At 44.8% G+C, this 22168-nt stretch overlaps 1 protein-coding gene across 1 annotated transcript in view; it reads right to left on the reverse strand.

Annotated features, from left to right (window-relative positions):
• Window positions 1–22168, reverse strand: part of OSBP (oxysterol binding protein) — a 465191-nt gene that overhangs the window by 90289 nt on the left and 352734 nt on the right. Inside the window, exons 10-11 of the mRNA XM_085651892.1 lie at window positions 10949–11052; window positions 1130–1225 (exon numbers count right to left, since the gene is read on the reverse strand). Of these exons, the coding sequence (XP_085508018.1) occupies window positions 1130–1225; window positions 10949–11052 (200 nt within the window). The remainder of the gene's footprint in view (window positions 1–1129; window positions 1226–10948; window positions 11053–22168) is intronic.

The raw sequence follows: 22168 nt of genomic DNA on the forward strand, positions 1-22168 counted from the left end.
TGTCTCCAACAAGAGTTAATTTTTTTTATTGTTCATGTTGTGAACAATGTGAAGCATAAAATATAATAGACTACTCATCTATATGCAATAAAGTGTGCTTTATCAATAATAGTATGTTTATGCTCTTCATTAAGAATGCAATGACTGGGAAACATGAAAACTACAAAATACTTGAATTGTATAAACTTTTCACTATCAGACGAAATGTTATGTCCTTCCCGTATATCTCATCTAACATACAATACCAATCTGTAATATTTACCAAACTTACAAAACCAACCTAAAATACCGACCTCCCATACACACCAACCCTACATTATGTTTTGCCTAACCTAACAGTTACCTTTGATATATAATCTACCTGCTAAACCTAACCTAATCCTACCTACCTACCTACCTACCTACCATACCTGCCCCATATCTATTATAACTTACCTGTCAACCATACTTTAACTGCGATACCAACTTACCGTACCTTAACTAACCAAATTCACCTAACTTACCCACCAACCATATGTAACCCTGCATCAAACCCAATAAACAATACATAATCATCCATATATAACCATTATCGATGCAGTATGTATGTTTGAATCTGCCTTAAGATCATTTTGAGGAAAAAGGAACATTTATGTCAAAGGCAACACTAGTAAGGATGTAGGATATGGCAGTGTGCTACAGAAAGCACTTGTGTATAATTCATGGGACCTGTAGCAATGGCCTAATGTACTGCAGCATGCATCAGCAAAGTGCTTATTGCATATTTTGAAGGGCATGAAAATGTGAATGCTGTTGCCTTGTAACAAACAGTGAGAAAAAGCTTTGTTGAATTTTATGATTAAGTGAGTTTCAAAAAGTTGGAGGTCTAGGGTTAGCAAAATAGTGGGACCATATAAGTTGCACAAATCAGAGGGGAGTTCAGCTCCTTTGGAGCCATCATGAGGGAGGTCGGAGATGGGAGACCAGAAAGATTGTATGTTTACTTGTGAAAAATGGATTGGAAGGAGGTGCACCAGTAATTGGATCTTTGAAGTACACATGCATATAATTGTTAACAGTGACTGCATTTAACAATCTCCTAAGCAGAAATGTAATGCTGATTCCCCATAATACCATATCTCATCCTTACCTTACGAGGAACGTCCCGGGAGAAGTAGCTATAAGGAGCAAATTTCAAATTACACCTGTCTCCAGTCTTATGATTAACGATGTCTATTTCACCAGACTGTAGGTAGAGAGAAAATGAAAGTAAATATTTTGCATTCTCGTGCTATGTTAATCACATTACAATGACAGTGTAGCAAGCCCACTATCTGCACCACGCTGCCATCAAATGCTATACTGCTTAAATTGTGGAGTGCTGTGTGTCTGAGCAGTAACTTAATAGTCTATTCTAAGCTTGGCAAGAAAAGTCTTTACCTCTTTGTGTAGATACACTGCACTTAAGTCACAGCTTCGTACATTAAGGGTCGCCACTTTTGTGGAGCATAATTGCCTGTTCAGGACTATCCATTTGTTCTTTAGCAGAATACCTACCAAGTGGTTGAAACATTTCATTAATGTGAGTTTGGAAGCCTATATCATACGAGTTTCTGAGTTGATCTTTGAACGTGAACAACGCTTCTTCAGAAAGAGTATCTGCAGCGAGGTCCCAATTCTAAGTTACCAGGGCACATCTATGAAACATTTTTCTTTCTTTTTAGTTTTAAATTAACACTTTTTCATACCCTGTTAAGTTAAAAAAAAAAAAAAAAGTGGGACAATATTAATACTCCGCCACAAAAAAGAGGGATTGTGTCTAAATCCTAAATATAGCTGTATTTGGACCACCAAGGAATGCTTGGAATTGAGTACATCACTTTAGTTAATTTTAGCTTGTATTTATCATAACAAAAAGGAACAATGTTACTTACCCTGTAACTATCTGTTCATAGCTTGTAGTGCTGCAGATTCAAATGTCTGGACATTCTTGTCGTTTATTGTTGGCAATTAATGTTTGCAAGTTGTTTTTATTCTACGTTTTCGCTCTCGAAAGATCTTGTGTTGCTTCTTTGAGTCCAGAACGACTTCACCCCAGATTGAGTTTGTCCTTTCCCAACTTAAGCACAGAGTTGTGAAGTAAAGTAAGGCAGGATAGTAAATGTGTAGTGTTCCTTTGTGAATTAAAGTATAATATGAGAAAAACATCTGAAGAATGAGCTTACATCCAGCACTGCACGCTACAAACCAATAGGTATAGGGTAACATTTTCCATTTGTAGCATGTGTTGATATATATTACATGCTCTGCAAATGCTATAAAGCAGTGCATGTCTCCTAAATCAGTGGCTGTTGAGCAGATTAAGCAGACATTTGAAATAAAGATACAAGTGCATTTTGCATGGCTTGAATCTTGTTGGGTTTGAATAACCACATGATAAGCCTGGTGAAAGAGTGTGGTGTTGACCATGCAGCAGCCTTTCATTTGTCTGATAGTAGTATGTTATTTAGCAAAGCCATTGAAGCTACCTTCTTGCTATTTTAATGTGGTCTAGGCACAGAATAATAGATTTGTTTTGCAGTAGCAGAACACACTTGGATGCATTTCACTATCCATCTCGTAGGACCCAACTTTTAAACTATGTTTAACAGAATGTAGCGGTTCGGTGACCTTAGGCTGAGTATGGGCCACCAGGCACCAACCTTTTTTGCATGAGGAAATACAGGTAGTACACTTCTTGAGCCAAATTGGTTCAATGGCAATTTTGCTAAGACGTGCTTGCACTTCCTCTCGCAGCAGTTGTTGATTTTCCTTACTGATTGCATGATGCTGAGGTAGTATTTTTTGTGGTTTGGAACTCCAACCTTACCCTTGCTGTGCCACGGAAAGTGCCCATTTGTCTGAATCTTGTTCCGCTGGCTGGGGAAGCAATAATTTGGGAAAGTGTTGTGTGAACAAGTTGTTGGTGTATTATTGCTTCCACAGCCACCTTACAAGTCATCAGTAATAACTTATTACAGCTGAGCAGCTACGTCATTTCATTATTACACTTTACTAGTGATGTCTGAAGAGGTATTTAGTAAGGAAATAAAGCATGTGCTGTTATCAAGGGAATAGAATGCCTCCCATGTATTATGTTTTTATTATTTTATTTCCAAATAGCCACATCAGTCTCAACATTTTAACTACTTGCCCTCATTTTCCACAAAGCTAGGTTCATAGTTTGTAAATATATATGCATACACAGATACGTACGTTATCATGAATATACCAGTTTTAAAGAGAAAACTGCAACCAGTGAAAACAAAATAAGCAGGAAAATTATAAGCTGAAAACAATGAACAGGCAGGCTCAGAGGGGCAGGGAAACAGACCGAACCAACAAAGGACATGGAACCAGTATGCAGAGGACCGCCAGACAAGCAGACAGTACTACACCTGGGGCCTCAGAAGGACAGTAGAAAACAGAGATACGAGACAAACTCAAACAGAGACTAGTCCTACACTAGAGGACACAAATACATTGAGAATTGATAATCTCCCTCTGGGAAATTTTAGCCTAAACAGTGCATTCCCATCATTAAATTATCACATGTACGCAATAAGAACAAGATAGCTCTCTTAAGCAAAGGTTTATCCTTCGTGATAACCAATAAAACTGATTTTTTTAAGATACAATCAGAACTTCACAAGTTCTTTTGGCTGATAAGACAAAGGCACTTTTTCCAAGAAAGGGATCCCATGTCTATCTCTGAATTGCGACTGAAATCATCCTTTACCCCACCTACTTCTATGATGCCTCCTGAAATGTTAGCTTTCAAAAAAGCAGTACTGGAAGATATCTATATATATCGATGATGTGGGCCTTTCCAGGGGTTGTGGGGTTGTAGCACCATTAAACGACTGGACTGCAGAACAAGAGGCCTCAGCTCTCGGGTCAAATGGAAGGGAATCTACTGAGAGATACAATGAGTAGAACTATAGACACCCATTTGGATCCAGGCGATTTACCAACCCAGGTTCATGTATTACCCCGTATTGGTAGCCCCCCTCCCCCCTGCCTATGGAGTCTGGCTCACCCGAGAATTACACTCAGCGGTGATTGTTTGCCATGCAAGGTTATTTCCTGGAATATTACAGGGTTGCGCAATAAGACAAATAATCAAATATGGTGTGATTTTATCTCTGATCAGGACATATTATGTTTCCAGGAAACATGGGTCAGAGAACCACTTCATATAAATGGATTTAAAACACTCCATACGCCTGCAGTGAAGGAACACGGGGGTAGAGCGAAGGGTGGGCTTTGTATGTATATTTCAAATAAGCTTGCATTGGACAAACTGGATCTAAAGTTGGGGAACAGCTACTATCAGCTGGCAAAATTACATCTAAGTATGACCCACTGTACTATCTTGGTCAATTTTTATAATAACATCTCGCCAGATAATTTTGGTAATGTTATTTTTGGTAATGTTGTACGAAACCTTGGTAGCGACCATAACTCATTTATTCCTGCCAGTGCAAAAGATACAGTGATAATCTTTGTGGGTGATTTTAATTGTGCTTTATGTCCACACGAGGATAGTAGGATTTGTGGTAATACTGACGAAGAGGCGTATGTAGCACCCATTTCTGTTATACACCAATGGGGGAGATGTTTAATGAGCTGATTGGGAGTATTGGGCTTGGTTTCGTGAAAGATTCATTGGCTAGACCTTTTCCTATGCCCTATATATTCAATGGAAGAGGCTTATCCTCAACAATAGATTAGATACTGGTTTCACTTAACTATGCAACTAGGCTGCAACTAGGCTGCATTCTTTTATGGTGGGTGGCAATCCCAAAAGTGACCATTTTCCCTTAGGCCCAGAGGTCCATTTACCATCACATAGGCTTGTTAGGGCCGATAATGTTACAGAGATGACGAGAAAAGCAAGACTTAACAGAACCAATAGGTACACCCTGCGGTGGACAAAGGTCGATCCAGATGCTGTTGCAAAACAGCTAGATATAAAATGTAAAACAAGGCTAATAAACAGGGGTGGTTCACCACAAAATGTACACGTGCACTTACTAAACCTAATGCTGGAGTTGTGCAGGCAGCCCAGAAACCTTACTAAGGTCAGACAGGCCAGATCAGACTATAGACTGGCCCTTAATGGAAGAAGATGTGCCCAGAGAAGGGAAGCATGGGAATCCCTTCATAGCGCAGCACAATTGAAAGACAGTGCTGCCTTTTGGAGAGCAGTGAAAACCCTGTTTTTACAATCCACGGGTGACCCTACAATAGAAATCGCTATACCCGAGGAGTTATGGATCAAACACTTTTCAAAGGTATATTATGGGCAGGTGAATTCTTATCTTCACGTTAGCGACGTGTCGGTGGAGCCCACTGATTATGTAGATCTACAGGTCACCTTGGATGAAATGGAAATAGCTCTGTCAGCGAGCCAGGGTGGTAAGGCGCCTGGCCCTGATGCAGTACCTGTGGATCTGTTTAAGTCAAATATCGTCCTTTGGGGGCCTATTATAACACAAGTAATTAATGCCAGTTGTATGGCCCCTATGCCAAAGACATGGGCGGAATCCGTCATCGTCCCAACCTTTAAAAAAGGGGACCAAGATGATACCGGGTGATACAGGCCCATCGCCTTATTAGATTCTATGGTCAAGGTAGCGGGCGGGTTATCTTGGAACGCCTGCAAGCCTGGGCAGAAGAGAACTCGGTCCTATCTGATAAACAGTATGGCTTCAGAGAAGGATTGGGGATGATTGAGCAGAGTTTAAATTTGGCCTTACTGGTGAGTAAATATATGAGAGTCAAGAAAGTTTGTCTTTATTTGGCATTTGTTGACCGTACCGCGGCCTTTGATTCTGTAAGACATGATAGGCTGTGGGAAGTTCTCAGGGTTGATCCTCATATTATTTTCTTTCTAAGGCGACTGTATAGAGGTGCATTGGCGAGCGTGCGTTTTGGTTTGGGTGGTGAGCTCACACCTGCCTTTCCCGTTAAGAGAGGGGTTCGGCAAGGTTGTGTGCTAGCCCCATTCCTTTTTAACTTGTATACTAATGGATTATGCCAAGCACTGCTTAGGAACAATCAAGATTTTCTCTCTGTGAATGGATGTCCTATACCTGCTCTCCTCTATGCGAATGAGGCAGTATTAATGTCAAGAACTCAAATCGGTCTCCAGAGGGTTTTAGGTAGTTTTACTGATTTTATGAAGGACCTTGGCCTTACTATTAATATTCCTAAGACTTTTACAATCAGCTGTGGTCATGAAGCTCAGAGGATGAAAAGCATGTTTGTGGACAGGCAAAAATTAGTACAGACAAGAGTTTTTCTTACCTCGGTATTTTATTTAATCAAGGCGATTCGTGGGCTAAAGCTATTCTTGCAAAAAATACTGGCACTTATTAAGACAACAGCCGCCCTGGCATCTTTCTCAAGAAAGCTAGGTAGGAAGCCGCCAGGTGAGCTCATCCAAATCTACAAGGCCAAATGCACCGCTAATGCAATGTACGGGGCGGGAGTATGGGGTTTTGTTAATACTTTCCCTATGCAAACTAGGAAAGATATATTTTATCAGTGCCAGCCAGCTCAAGTTCTTATGCCTATCGCGATGAGATGGGTCTTCCTTTTATCTCCGATCTTATTAAATTAGAACCAGTCCTACTATGGCACAGGATCTGGTCAAAGGACCAGCCCAAGCTAAATAGGGAGATCTTACAGGACTGCCTAAAACTGGAAGGGGCTTTAAAGATTCCCTGGATAAAGTATGTGTGTGATTTTATGAACGATACTGGGCACCCAGAATACTTTACTGACCATAGGTCTATACAGGCAATCTCTAGAAAGGCCTCAAGAAGGAGGGTCTTCAGTTATTGGTTTTAATAAGAATGACAGGAGAAATTTTAAAACGCAGTGTAAGGCAACATCAGTTAATTACAACTTCCTCTTATATGGAACCTTACCTTACATTTGTAACTGGTGGTTTTGACAGGCAGCTACTAACTTGGTTTAGGCTGGACATCGTCCATAGACTCGTGACATTCTCAAAAATCAATGACTGGTCACAGGAATTGCCTTTGTGTCAGTGTGACAATCATTCTACCCAGTCCAACATTCACTTGGTCTTATTCTGCAAATTTTATGCAGCGTTGAGGAAAGCGTGGATTTTACCGTTTTTATAACAACTGTGATTGCGGAAATGCTGCCCTTCATTAATTAGGCTACAGTTCTTGGAGGATAAACAAACTGGTGTTTAGCTTTGTTCTTTAAGAAGGCACTCCACCAAAGGAAATCCATTATGACGGATGAATTATAGCAGAACAGGCACTTAATATTTTTATGGTTTTATTACTGTAGCTTCAATATCAACTGATATTTTAATAATATTATAGGATTGCTGTTTTTATAATGTGTTTAATTTTGTGAGAATATGTATGTTTTTCTTTTAAGTGCTTTCATGATTGTTAAAACAGCAGTCGAATAAAGCTTGTATGGCACTGAGGCCCTTGACGGTTGCTTGGCGGCCCTCTCTTCCACCCCTAACTATTTTCTCTACTGAGGAGGGAAGTTATCCCGAAACCCGAGCCATGTCTCGGGCGATATTTTAAAACCCGGGACATGTATCGGGTCTAGAGATCATCAGTTTAACAAGTACTTACTTGCACCCACTGGGGTGAACCACTCAAGAACTCCATCAGAGATCATCAGTTCAACAAGTACTTACTTGCACCCACTGGGGTGAACCACTCAAGAACTTCATGTACCAGCTTTCCTTGGGGCGACCCGGAGGAGGAGCTAGCGGAGTGCGGTCCATTGCGGTTGTTTATAAAAATGGCTCCCTCGAGCTTTGAGCTGACGAGCTCCTGGACGACGCACCTGCGTGCCTGTGCGGGCACTGAGGCCCTTGACGGTTGCTTGGCGGCCCTCTCTTCCACCCCTAACTATTTTCTCTACTGAGGAGGGAAGTTATCCCGAAACCCGAGCCATGTCTCGGGCGATATTTTAAAACCCGGGACATGTATCGGGTCTAGAGATCATCAGTTTAACAAGTACTTACTTGCACCCACTGGGGTGAACCACTCAAGAACTCCATCAGAGATCATCAGTTCAACAAGTACTTACTTGCACCCACTGGGGTGAACCACTCAAGAACTTCATGTACCAGCTTCCCTTGGGGCGACCCGGAGGAGGAGCTAGCGGAGTGCGGTCCATTGCGGTTGTGAATAAAGCTTTGCTTGACTTGATATCTATAGTCTTAAAACCACAAGAACTTTGACACTGTATAACATTTCATGCCCGAGAGCCAGTTCTTACTGTCACTCAAAAAGGAAGATTTTATTACTATGAAACCAAGGGAGGTGGGATCGTAATATAAGATAGGGACAAATATGAGGCAGAAGTCATCAGACAATTGAACAACCCCAACCATTACAAGAAACTCACGATAAATCCGCTCTTATAGATCAAACGGAGGATTCAAGAAGTCACCACACATGCCTAGGACAAGGTTTTCGTACACAGAGTATGAATTTTTGGAAAACAAAATCACCAAGGATGCCTGTTTTGTATACACTTCCTATTTTTCACAAAGATATCAATCTATACTCCCCCAGGAAGACCCATTCGGTCAGGCTGTGATTCCATTATGGAAGATATCGGAGAATACATAAACACCTTCTTTAAGGACTATGTTCCACTATTAGGAGACATATGCTCGTGACCGTTCCTATATGATTAATCTCATCGAAGGTCTAGAGTACAATCCCATCAAAGAAAAGTTAGAAACTCTTGATATTGACTCGCTCTACACTAATATCCCTCAAAATCAGAGCACAGAGGTGATAAGACAGATTCTGGGCTAACGTCCTGCACCATATCGTGTCCCTACCTAATTTTCTGTAGAACTCCTAGAAATTGCTTTGACTACTTACTATTTCCTGTTTGATTCTACATACTTCCAACAATGCCCAGGGACTTCCATGGGAGCCATTTTTGTTCCCAACCTGGCAAATCTCTATGTGGGCCATTTTGAACATAAATTCATCAACAATGTGGCCCTCCGAAAGCAAATATGGAGGTGGGATAAGCAGCTGCATGGAAAGGAATGGCACTTCGTAGCCCTCCTGAACTATCTGCAGGACACACTTGTCAAGTGTTATTTCTCATCAATCTTCAAGAAAATGAAGGATCCTGCCTCCCGTGGGGTATTCATGAACCAGCAAGTTTAATCTAAACGGTTTGGAGGCTGGGGTGGGGTGGGCTTGGGACAGGGAGTCTGCTGGTTTTGGTGATGCCTTACTAGACCCCCTTCTATGGCCTAGAAATGCCAGGAATATTTGCTTTTGGGGAAGCAGCACCTGACATAGTCTGAATGCAAAACACCTAGCAATGCCACAAAAGGGGCAAAACTGATGGTTCAAATAGAAGTTTTCCTCATCATATTATGGAAAAAAATCCACCTCACCATCACAATGTTTTCTGAATGCTACGGTCAGTGCCCAACCCAAAGAGCTATTGAAGCGCTAGTGGGCAGAGTCTAGGTAAAGGCATAGTCTTATCTGAATAAAAAGGAAAGGGGGAACAGCACAGAGTAACTAAACTCCCTTGAGTTTGTTTGAGGTCGGAACTAAGGCAGCTTGAGTCAGATAGAACTATGGGGTTGACATACTCTGACGTTTGCTGTGTCGGTATGGCAGTAACTGGAGCGGATCTTGGTGCCAGATGTGAAATCAGGTCTACATTCGGTGCTGAACCCATCAGGGAGATATAGCTTGTGGAGAGGGCAGACCGCAGGTGGTAATCAGACTGGAGGCCCTAAGTCACACGAGAGGGAACCAGTAAGGTGCCAAAGATGCAAAATATGAAATCTTTAAATTGTAATTTATAGTGGCATCGCCGACAGACCCAGAAACACAGGTGCATCAGGACCACTTGCAGAATCTGCTCCTCAGTATGGGGCTGGAACCGAGACAGCAGGGTACCTTGACGTCCCTGCATCTTCCACGAGAGAGAGCATTGTGGCTGGGTGAGGTGATTTGGACTTCTTGTGCTACTTATTTGTCTATGACTTACCTGCAGACTTCGATAAACAAAAAATAACTGTCATGCAATCGACCTCAAGAGCGGGTGACGGGCCAAGTCCTAGACTCCCAGCGGGAGGAGCATTTACATAATTTACAGCAATTTTCAGTGACGTCTAGCTTCGGCTTGTGGCCCGAGATCTCTTTTGTATTCATCAGGGCACACTCTCCACATGACTTGGAGTGGTGGTCCGACCTTATGCACCAGAGGCATACCTAGTGGGGATCTGTTACAGACTTCTCTATGTAACAGCCACTACAAGGCTAAAAGCATGTGGGAAAAATTTGAAGAAACAACTATTCAACTGACGAGAAAAAAGAGAAGCTACCTTCAGATCCATGTGCAAAGGTCCGGAAAGAAAGGAACTTGACTTAAGTGCGTATGAATGGCGCATATATACAATTTCAGTCTTCACTTTCAGGATGCAGCAGAGTGGACGTGGAGCTGCACAACCCAACCTACCGGCATACAGGGGCTATGCTAAAAATCTTACAGATCCAATCTGAAGCCTGGGGATATTCACATGGTGAGGAACCTGCGAAGTATCCATCAGAAATTTGATTCGAGATTATTTTTCTCCTAAATTTAACAGCACTTTAACAACTACAAAGCAACTGAGTCCACCAATTATTGTTCACAGGAAGGGAAGAAAGGGGCTTACTGGTTTCACAAATCAAGCACCATTCAGTTAAGGTTGATACACATCATTCTCTTGGCATGCTTTAAAAACATTAACAGACCTTCTACTTCAGGATGACTTATGTTAAACATGTTTATCCTCTCTTATTTAGTTTGGAATGGCCTGGTGACTGAGAATTATTAAAAAGATCGCAAATCAGGGGACAATCAATTGACTGGAGGAATAAGCACTCACCTGGTCTATCCACAACTTGCCGACAATTATGTTGTGCACAGTGGTGGTGACTTTCTTCCACGTGTAGTGATGGCCAGTTGCCTGGAAGATACAGTGAATGGTTCCTAAAGAGAGCAAGACATAATACATGAAAATACAGACATGAGGGTTACTAGAAAAAAAAAAGAATGAGGACAGGAGGGAGAATACTACTGATAAAGGAAACACATCACCTGTCATGATTTGTGGGAGAGAAAAAAGAGAAAATGGAGGTATGGCAATGACATGGGAAAGAAAAAAGGGAAGTGCTGAAAGAGTAGAGCCCAGCTGCCTCAGGGTCATCCTGACCAAATCCCGGGATAGGGGCTGAAAGATTGGAATCATATCCCGAATATCCCATATCGCTGTTCGGGAGGTTAAACCCAAAACTGTCGTGTCCAGAACCGCTCCAATGAAGAGGAGCTTCTGAGAGGGGGTCAGGTGTGACTTCGGCACATTGATGGAGAATCCCAGCGAATGCAGGAGGTCGTCCGTTGTCTGGAGGTGGGAGACGACAGCCTGGGCCGAGCCCGCCTTCAACAGCCAGTCATTGAGATAGGGTAAGACTGGAACCCCTGATCTGCGAAGATGAGCTGCGACCACCGCCATCACTTTCGTGAACACCGGAGAGGCGCTGGTAAGGCCAAAGGGGAGCACGGTAAACTGAAAGTGCCTGTGGCCTACTGTGAACCGCAGGTAACGCCGGTGGGCCGGCAAGATGGGGATGTGAAAATAAGCGTCCTGTAAGTCCAACCTGAGCAAGTGTCAACATCTTGAACTTCTCCTTCCGGAGAGGTTAACATTCCTGAGATCCAAGATAGTACGCAGGCCTTTGTCCTTCTTGGGCACCAGAAAGTAGTGGGACTAACAACCACGACATACTTCTGGGGCAGGAACGCGCTCGATGGTGCCCTTGGCCAAGACTGCCAGCACATCCTGTTAGAGAAGGGCCAGGTGATCCTCCAACATGCAAAGGTACTGAGGTGGCAAGGGTGGAGGGGTAGTCTCAAAGGGGAGGGAGTAGCCCCTTCGGACTATTTGCAAAACCCACCTGTCCGACACAATGGGGGCGGTGATGGTGAATCCTGCCGCCCACTGGCGTTTGGTGGCCCTGAAAGGTCGGACTAGGAGGGTTTGGAGGCTGCTGCAGAGGGGGCTGTGGTGGACTGACCCGCTCGCTGGCCCCCAGAACCACGGCGGTGGTTCCCACGTCCCAGGACGCGCTGGGGCTGAACAGCCAGCGCCGGCCTGTGGCTCTGGGCGGAACATAGTGGGGCACCCCTTCCATAGCCACGAAAGAGGCGAAAGGCAGACTGCGTAGGGTGGGTGGTGGAGGGGCCAAGGACCTGGCCGTAGCCTGAGAGTCCTTGCAGCACTCTAGCGCATTGTCTGCCTTGTCGCTGAAAAGGCGACAGCCATCAAAGGGCATGTCCATAAGTGTGAATTGGACATCCCCTGATAAACCAGTCGAAAGCAACCAGTCATAGCATCGAAAGGCTACTGATGTGGCAATCGTCCTGCCAAGTGCGTCGGCGGTATCCAGCCTACAGCAGATGCTAAACTTCACTGCGTCTCTCCCTTCAGCAACCGCTCGAAAGAGCAAGGGCAGGGCCTCCTCCGAGGCAGCACATGCGCAACCGTGTGCCACACAGAGTGGGTATAACAGCCCAAAAGACGTGCAGTGTTTACTGACCGCAGTCCCAAGCTGGAGGAAGAAACATCTTCTTCCCAAGATGATCCAGCTTTTTGCATTACATGTCCTGGGGTGCGGTAGGGAATGCGCCATTGGATGTAGAGGCTTGGACTAACAAGCTCTCAGGAGTAGGGTGTTGGGAAAGGAAAGTGGGGTCGCCCGTGGCCGGGCGTTGGGCAATCATTCTGTCCACAGGAGCCCCTGTGTTGGGCCTGGACCAAGTGCCCAAAAGGATGTCCATCAGGGCTTCATTAAACGGCAGCAGGGGCTCTGAAGAGCTCGCTGCCTGTTGGAAGCACCACAGTCAGGAGGTTAGTCCTGACTGCCACTGTAGGTAGCTCGAGGTGGAGAGCCTCGGCCACCCTACACCCTGACGCTTCCTCCTCCGTAGCCACTGTAGGAGGAGACAACATGCCATGGTCTGGTGAGGTATCCAAACCACTGGCTTCCCCCAGTTCCTTTCTCCAGTCCAGCTCATACTCTATCTGGTCTGTCAAAGGGTCTCTAGACTCCTCCCAGTCCTCCTCAGCCTCTTCTGGCTGCCAATCTGGTCTCAAAGAGCCAGGGTAGAACAGGGACACAATAGTACCCGTTGGCACGGGATCCGGCGTCGGTCGATGCTGGTCCGACTCCAGGTCTACCTCGAGGTGGAGGCCGGGGTCGACGTCAGCTGTGGACACAGCTGACACCGGTGGCAGACGTGGTGCTGGTGGAATCGGCACCGGCGTAACGTGGTCGACCAGCGCTGATCCGGATCCAGGCCTGGATCCAAGGGGACCCTGCGGCACCAAAGCCGCCGACGGCCCAGGGCCCCCCAGTCGGCGGGGACCGAAGGCGCGCCGGCGGAGTCGGGCTGCCCAAAGATGGCATGCATCGCTTCGTAGAAACTCCGAAGCTGGGTACCGCGTCCCGGGAAGGGAGGGAAACCTGGAGTCGACCCAGCGGGCTCCGCATGCGGAGCCACAGGAGGGGCACCACCCCCATCCCTCGTCACATCTCGTCAACTTACCTGACCCCGAGTGCAAAGATTTCGACGAAGAGTGGTGGTGGCTCTGCGACCAGTCCCTCGACCTCCTTCGCGACCTCGAGCTGCGTGGAGCCGACTGCCAGATCTCGAGTAGTTTGAGACCGCTCCCGCAAAGACTTCAGGGCCATGGTTTGGCAGTCGGAGCACAACTTGGGGTCGTGGTCGCGCTCCAGGCAGTAGAGGCACACACGGTGCAGATCCGTCACCGACATGAATCGGTTACAGGAACCACAAGCCTTAAAGCCGGGCATCCCTTGTGCACTAGGAGTCAAATGACTAACAGAACGAAGTTGACAAAAGTTGAGAAAAAAGTTCAGTCAAAAATTGACTGGGGGTACCGCTCTCTCCGGATCTGCACTTGCTGGTGCGGAAAAAGAAATAACATGTCAGCGCGCGAGGTCAGCATCTATGTGGCTACCACAACGTCATCCCAGTGACCATGGCGCCGACGACGAGCGCGGAGTCGACTGATGCCATCTTCCGACGCGCAGGGGTACTGCCGATGGAACACTTTACGGATCCAGTCTGACGCCTGGGGAAGATTCTAAGGTAAGGAATCTATAATTAACTGTTTCTTTCAGATATTTTAATACCTAATTGCCTTTCTGAATAAATGTAATTCGCAATTACACTGGTTTTTAAAACTTCACTCATTCTCACGGGCCCCCACTTAGTTTTAGAAGTGCCTCCCTGTCTCCAGGTGAAGGCCCGCTCTCTATCAAACCAAGTTTTTAGAGAGCGAGGACTTTTTGTGAGATGCCAGCATCTTCATTTACTATCTATTTAAGTTTTGGTCACTGAAAACTCGGGAGAAGCTTCTTTTGTGTATTCATTATTTGTGCTTACTTACCAGTTTCCTTTTAATATATTGTGTGTATTGTGAGATATACAAATGTGTTAGTGAGTGTGTATAATAAATATAACTATTTTGTAATTACAATGTGTAATTTTTCGTTCAACCTACACTATATGATTAGGTCTGGAACAACAAGCTGCTTAGCACTGCTTCTGGACTAAGCCTGAAGGCTGATGTCCCCAGCTACTACATAGAGAGCTTTATATTGTTGTCTAAGACCACTAAAATCACCATAAGGGTTGTCTGAGTAGTGAAATGTGCTTCACTTCAACAAGTGTGCACCTTGACCAAACCAGCCTCCTACACTAGTACAGCGCACTGTGTGCACCGAGGGCCTGTAAATAAAATGATGCTAGTGGGCTGACAGAACTAACTGTGCCACCCACATAGGCAGCCTTTCAAAGGGTTACCAGAACTGCCATAGCAGTGCCTGCGCGCAGTTTTAACTGCCATGTTGACCTGCCATGGTACACCTACTTGCCAGGCCCTAACCTTCCCCTTTCTTACACGTAAGGTACGCCTAAGGTACCCCCATGGGCAGGGTGCAGTGTATGTGAAAGGTAGCCTGTTTTGTGAGACATGTCCTGATAGTGAAATACTGCCAATTTCGTTTTTCACTATTGAAAGGCTATCTGACCCCGTAAGCTAACACGGGATACAATTATAACTTTCCAAGGGGATAAGATGGAGAAATGGAGTTAAGACTCTCTGAACTCAGAATTTAGTAACACATCTTTTTACGGAGATGGTTTTTAAATTGTGTGTTTGAAAATGCCACTTTTAGAAAGTAGACATTTTCCTGTTTAACCTGTGCCTCTACTGGTTTGTGTATTTACTGTCTTGTTTTGAAGTGACAGGGGCTGGGGATGTGCATTCACTGTAGACAGACACAAGGCGGGGTTGAGGTGTGTCCAGCCTTTCCTGGGTGACTCAAAGTTAGAATGCATAGGCCAAGTCTGTATTTAGAGTGGTGGGAGGGGTTTTGACTAGCACCTGAATAGGCAGTATCTCCTCTGCACAATGCTGTCTCCACCTCCTGTAGGGAAGCTGGGCCAGAGAGGGCAGAACTGGTTTGGACAGAGCTCACATATCCTTGCCATAAAGAGAACAAAGAGAAAACATGGTATAAATATTGGGGCCCTGACCCCAGGACTTTAGAACTCTTTTGGATCAATGAACCTGCCAAGAAGAAGAGTTGGAGAAGCTGTGTGGAGGAACTACCACTTTGTTGTGTGCTTTACTGTGTTGGCCTACAGTGGCTGCTTCTGTCTTGGGCAAAGAAAGGACTGGACTGAACTTTCTGCAACTTCTTTGTTTGAAGTTTTCTAAGGGCTTAGGGCACAGTTTGCCCCCTTTTCAAGAAGTCTCAGGAACAGCAAAGACTTCAAGTTCATCTGCTACCAGAACTGGGAACTGTGTGTTTTGTGATGCATCAGAAGAAAAAGCAACACAACACCGTCAACAACGCCGCTGCCGGCTGGCTCCGTGTCCTGAAGGCACTGCAGAGAGCACCGCAACCCTGGTCTCACCGACTCTGCCGCCTGATGCCACTACGGAGCCACTGCTTGCATCGTAACCTGTGGGCACCGCACTGCACACCACCCTGGTATCCTGGACGACGACGCTCCACGCCAACATCGACAATGTTGCTTGCACCGTAGTTTGAGCGCAGTTAGTATGTTACACAACGCACCACCCAACCCCACACTGCAGCCTTGACCTTCCGGCGCAATCGACTCTAGTTCATCAGGTGACGACAGCGCTTCAGCAAAGACAACGCCGCTGCCTGTACCATGACCTGCTAGTACTGCAATGAGCACTGCAAAACTTCACACCGCAGCCCTGGTCTTACCAATGTTGCTGGTCGACCGTCACCGAGCTACTGCCTGCACCGTGACCTAAGGGCACCACACGTCAGACCCCTGCATTTCGCTCCGCAGACCCAACGCCCGCCAATGCCAGCGCTCCGGACTTCAACCGCATGGAGTTTGATCTGCAAAGTGTGTGACTTCAAGGGCCCGACGGCACCAGTACCGACCTCCGGAAAAGACGCTGGCTCTTACAGGCTAATCGCGAGGTCACCCACGCCCTGCATTTCTAAAGGTACTATTTGCAGGTTTTCCCGACACCGTAGCAGGCCTGCGAAGCCGCAGTCAGCCAGAACTGTTTGGATTTGTTGTTCACTTAAAGGAACTGTATTCTATGTCTATTTTTGCTTAGTGATAACTCTAAGAACTGTATGATGGATTTTTATCGTTTTTTATCTTGTTTTACACAGATAAATCTATGATATTTTTCTAAAACTGGTGTGGTGTCTTTTTGTAGTGTTTTCACTGTATTACTGTCGTTTATGTGCCAAGGCTTTACTCACTGCCTCTGAGATAAGCCTGACTGCTAGTGCCAAGATACCAAGTGAGTGAGAAGGGGATATCCTGACTAAAACCTGCCAAGTAGAGACCCCAATTTCTAACAGTCCATGACCATTTGCTTTCGCTTTTATATTCAGTTGGATAAGTTATGATTTGTTTAATCTTAAAATAAAATAAAAATAATAAGCTCTGCATTTCAATGCACCAAAACAAGTTTTATGCACTCGCAGGTGGCTACATGCAGCTCTGTGGTGGCTCTGTACTGCCCCAAAAGTACATATCAGGCCCACACAAAGATGTCAGTTTCTTGTCTTGTTTCCTTGCAGCACCCTCAGATGCAGAGTGCAGAACAATTGTTGTTGATTGTGTACTCATTAACTTGAGGCCTTTTTAGACGTTAATAAGGCCACTCCACAGAAAAGAGTGAGGTAGAGCAAAGAATGCTAAAAGTGTGATCAATAAGCCAACATGGGAGGTTAGCACAACCTACAGAAGAAACGTCAGCCATTAACTTAGCACCAACTTCCCTGGAAAGAAGATGATATTTGGTGTTGTACCCAAAGCACCTGAAGTTCGCTCTAGCGGTGTGCTGAGATAAGTAAAACATTGTTCATCATCAAGAGTCTTATCTAGCAACTGTGTATCGAAGAAGGCGCTTACCAAGAATATCAAAACCAGGTTAAGGTTACACTAAGGCATCATATATGGTTTAGTAGGAACAATTAGTGTCAAACCTTTAACGAAAACTATCACAACTGAAGATTTAAACAAAGACGGATGTTCCAGCTAACACAAAAATGCAGAAAGAGCCAACAACTACCTATATACTGTACCTATTTCAAGGCCTTACCTAGCCAGCAAAATACCAAACAAAAGAACATCAGAAAGTTTAGAGCTACAGAGTCAGTGGTTCGGGCACCCAACTAGGCAACACATTTGTACTAGCAAGCAGCGTAGTTGAATTTCTTAACAGGGGTCTGGCAGCAAGAATTGGTAAACCAAATGCATTTTGCTGCAGCCACTACATGTAGATGCGTGTTGTGGAGATTCGGTGCAGGACTCTGCCTTGGGGCTGAGACAAGAGGTCCTACTAAAGTGGAAGCCTGATCAGAGGGGGAATGCTCTAGCTCAGAAGTTTTGAATATGATTCTCTCCAGGCCCAGTCTGGAACACTTAAGATGTACTACAATATAAAAAGGGACAGCAACCCTACCTAATCACTTTAATGGCCAGAAAATTAGTTTTTTGGGTGACGAAGTGGTGCATATTATTGCATTTCTTATACAGTGTGCAGTTACCCTACCCCAGAAGAAACAGATTACTTTTTATAATGACATTTTCACACCTCATAATTTTGATTAATGTGTTACATAATGTATGACATTTCATTCTATACAATCACAATTCTCCTTTTACTCCTTGGAATCCTGTTTGTTTTTGAGTGTGTACAGTCAACTAGTGTATCACCTCCTGTGGCGTTAAAGCCTAGGGATGTTTCAAGACATTTGAAAGTAGGACAAAATCTTATTGAGTTCTTCTGAGAAGATGTATTTTCAGTCCCATTTAGGGTAATGCTGCATCTTGCAAGAGGATTGAAGGACGTTGAGCCGGTCTTGTCTTGTCTTATGTCGTCCTCTAGCTTAGACCCTGTCTTTCCTGATCTTATTCAGTACCCGAGAAAAGAGAAGTAGTGGTGGGAGTAAGTACAGAAGTCCCTTGTTACTTCCCAGTTGCAATGCATCTTTTAACAAGTGTCTTCATTGTAGTGTTCTTTACATAAATCAGTAAAGAAAATTATATATTTTTTTAAACAAGTGCCTTGGGGGAATCTCCAGTGTACAAACCTGCTGACAGCATTCGTGGTCTCAGCTAGGTAGCTGGTGGCAACAAGATGTTCTGTCGTTCCAACCATTTCCTGAAGCGTAGAGCCAACCGGCACAGGGCCCAGCATCGCACGATACATTGCTTGTTACAAGAATGTATAGCAGTAGAGCTGACAGAACCTGCACCAGCGTCCCTTTGATAGATAACAGTAATGCTTTATGGCCAGGCGATTTCCCTAAAGCTCCAGCAGGGTAAAGTGGAGTCTACTCTCCACCACAGACACAAGGTCTCGGCTCTCCACTCTCACTTGATGGCACTTACAACCCAGCACGGATGAATCTGTCACCACTGTGAACTATGGGTGGGGAGGGAGAATGGGCTGTTGCAGGTAATGGTGGTGTCAGTCAGCCACCTATGCAGATCCCAAGCCATCTCTTGCTGGATCAGTATGGAGTCAGAGAGTTGGCCCTGAGGTACCACTACAGGGCCCTTGTGGGTCATCTGCCATACAAGATAAGGAGGATGCAGAAGGCAAGGAGACTAAGAAGCTTCAGAACCATCCTCACCAAGGCTATGGATAAATCCCAAAACATCAGGATCATATCCTGAATGTCCCAGAAATGTTGTGTTGGAGGGAAAGCTTTTAACTGCACCATGTCCAGTACCGCCCAATAGAATAGAATCTTCTGCAAGGGGTTCAGGTGTGGCTTTGGCTCATTGATCAAGACCCACAATGATGTCAAGAGAGTGTCGGTTGCCTCGAAGCGGTCTATGACTGACTCTGGCAATGTTCAACAGTCATTGAGGTACAGGATAAGATGTACTCCTGGCCTTCGAAAATGGGCACCGACCATCATCATCACTTTTGTGAACACCTGAGGCACTGACAAAGCCGAAGTGGAGCGCAATAAATTAAACATTTTCCTGGCCTACCGAAAACAGCAGGTAATGCCTGTGGAATATGAAACTGCATGTCCTGCAAGTCCAAGGACACCATCCCTGTGTCCTCAGTCGACAGCAGATAGAATCTGAGCCAGCGCAAGCATTTTTAATTTGTCGTTCCAGAGGCAGGTGATCAATGGTCGAAGGTCATTGATAGGCCTGAGGCCCTGGTCATTCTTCAGAATGGGGGTGCAGTTTGAAGAGAACTCATTTATCTCTGAAAACGGTGCCCATTCCATGTCACCTTTGGACAGTAAAAGATTTACCTCTTGCATCAGGATTGCAGAGTGCTCTTCCAAAATTCTCTCAGGTGTGAGAGGAAGATGAGGTAAGGAGAACTGCATGACATAACTCAGATCTTCTGAACCATTTCAATGACCCATTTGTCTGTCATATTGGATCTCCAGTCAGGGAGGATATGTTGAATCCTGTCTCCAACAGGCCTTGTATGAGACATTGAGACTAAGACCTGGTATCTGTTGTAGCAGGGAAGAAGGAATTGGAGGGCTGTTGTTTCTGCTACCTTGAACAATTCCTGCCAGTACCACATCTGTGTACCCGATATGACTAAACTGGCTGCAGTACAACTGGATGGGAAAGCTAACGTGTCCTGTTGGAAAGCAGCCTGGAAAAGTCTTTGAATTTCATGAGTTGATGGAATAGTTTTACTAATGTCAAGAAACCTCAGGGTCCTGCTGTGGTACGATTATCTTTGAATCGTTCTAGAGTGGAATCTGTCTTCTCTCTGAAGAGTTGAACCACATTTAACTATTTAAGTGCCAGGCTCACTAAGGAAAACTTTTGTTTTCCAAATGCATTAAAATTCTTTTGGAATACTGATCTATAAGATATTTAGTCCAGATCATCAGGAGCAGTTTATAATGGCAGGCAAGAACAGGGTTTGGATTATGCAGCCATCATAGGATTAGTGAGAGCTGCCACTGGTTGATGAATTTCAATCAGAACATTTGTTTTTGTGTCCTTGGAGGGCCACTGCAGATCTAATAGTTCAGTTGTCCTCCAGAGCACTACTGCAAACAAAGGCGCTCTCTTTCAATGGTGGGTCCTCTCGCCAATCAAGCTCCGTTTCAGGGGAGGTATGTAGCACACTGACATTTCGTCAATCCAGAAATAGTAGTTCATATCCCTACTTCTCTTGTTCAATGGACTGAGAAGCACTATGTGTACTGAGACAAACATAGTGTTTGGCCTGACATTGATTCAGGGTCCGGACATGGGCGTCAGTACTAGGTCTTCAATCGGCAATGGTGGAGACAATATTGGTTTTGCTGCAAAGGAGACCAGAGAGGATTTTGGGACTTTCTGTACTGGAGTTACTATGGGCCCGGTAATGGGTCTCATGGGTGCAGACCGAGTCAGGGTAGGGCCAGCTAGTTGTAATGCGATTGGAGACACTTGTGGCTCCATGAGTCCCGATGGCATGCCATAGGAAGTCTCACCAAAGATGTGCAGAAGACTTTGAGTGGGTATGGTATGTGTGTATCTTGACACCATCATACTTTCTCATTGATTTTCAATTACCAGGTAGGGCTCAAGACCTACTTCGTCTTTTTATTTTTGAGCTTGGACTTACCCTAAGACTTCAAGCAGGAAGTGGATATATCATGGGAGTGGTCGCATGACTGGGACCATACAGGAGTCTGCGACCTGGAGCAGGAGAGAGGTACCTGTGTTTGGACCACGCCCTCTTCATATGTTCGGTGATCTAGAGTTTCACCTCCTGGTCCCATAGGACCTTCAGGCTCATGAAGAAACACTTGTCACATGACACCAAATACACACCTTGTGGGGGCCTCTGACTTAGATCTGCTTCCTCCAGTTTGAACAAAGCTTGAATATTTTGGAGGGGACATTATTGCCAAGCACACTGTTAAATAGGTTTGAAAATTGTCAGAAGAAACAAAAGTTGGGAGTGGAGCTTAAGATCCACATCGGCAGGCACCAAAAAAACAGAAACTGTCATCAGAGCACAAGGGTGGAGCTTATATGCTTATCTACTACTTCACTTTATGGGTGGTATGTGCCCACTGCAGAGCTGCATGATGCCACCTGCTGACAAATGGGAGCACTACTGTTGAAATTCACTGGATCTGGTCAGGGGACTTTCAAAAGGTAAGGAATGTGTAGTTAGAAGTATTCATCGAAACGGCTATTTTGCATGTAGGAGTTCACTTCATTCAATAATGAATGCAGACATGCATCAGTGTGTCTAAGTAATGTGGTCCTTTAGACGAGGAGATCTGTCAGACAGGACACTGGCAATAACAGGATGAAATGTTTAACCCTGCCCATTTTTCATACTGTGCATGTTACAGACATGCACTGCCCCTGAGACCTTTCATGTTCCAGACATGTTTGTAAACAATGACAAATTGGCATGGGTATAATTTTGAGTTTTGCAACACGCAAAATTCATGAAACTAAGCCACTTACCACAATTACATACCATTCATTGTACATTCACCACAAA

Source organism: Triturus cristatus, chromosome 4_1 (assembly GCF_964204655.1).
Source record: "Triturus cristatus chromosome 4_1, aTriCri1.1, whole genome shotgun sequence".
NCBI lineage: Eukaryota > Metazoa > Chordata > Amphibia > Caudata > Salamandridae > Triturus > Triturus cristatus.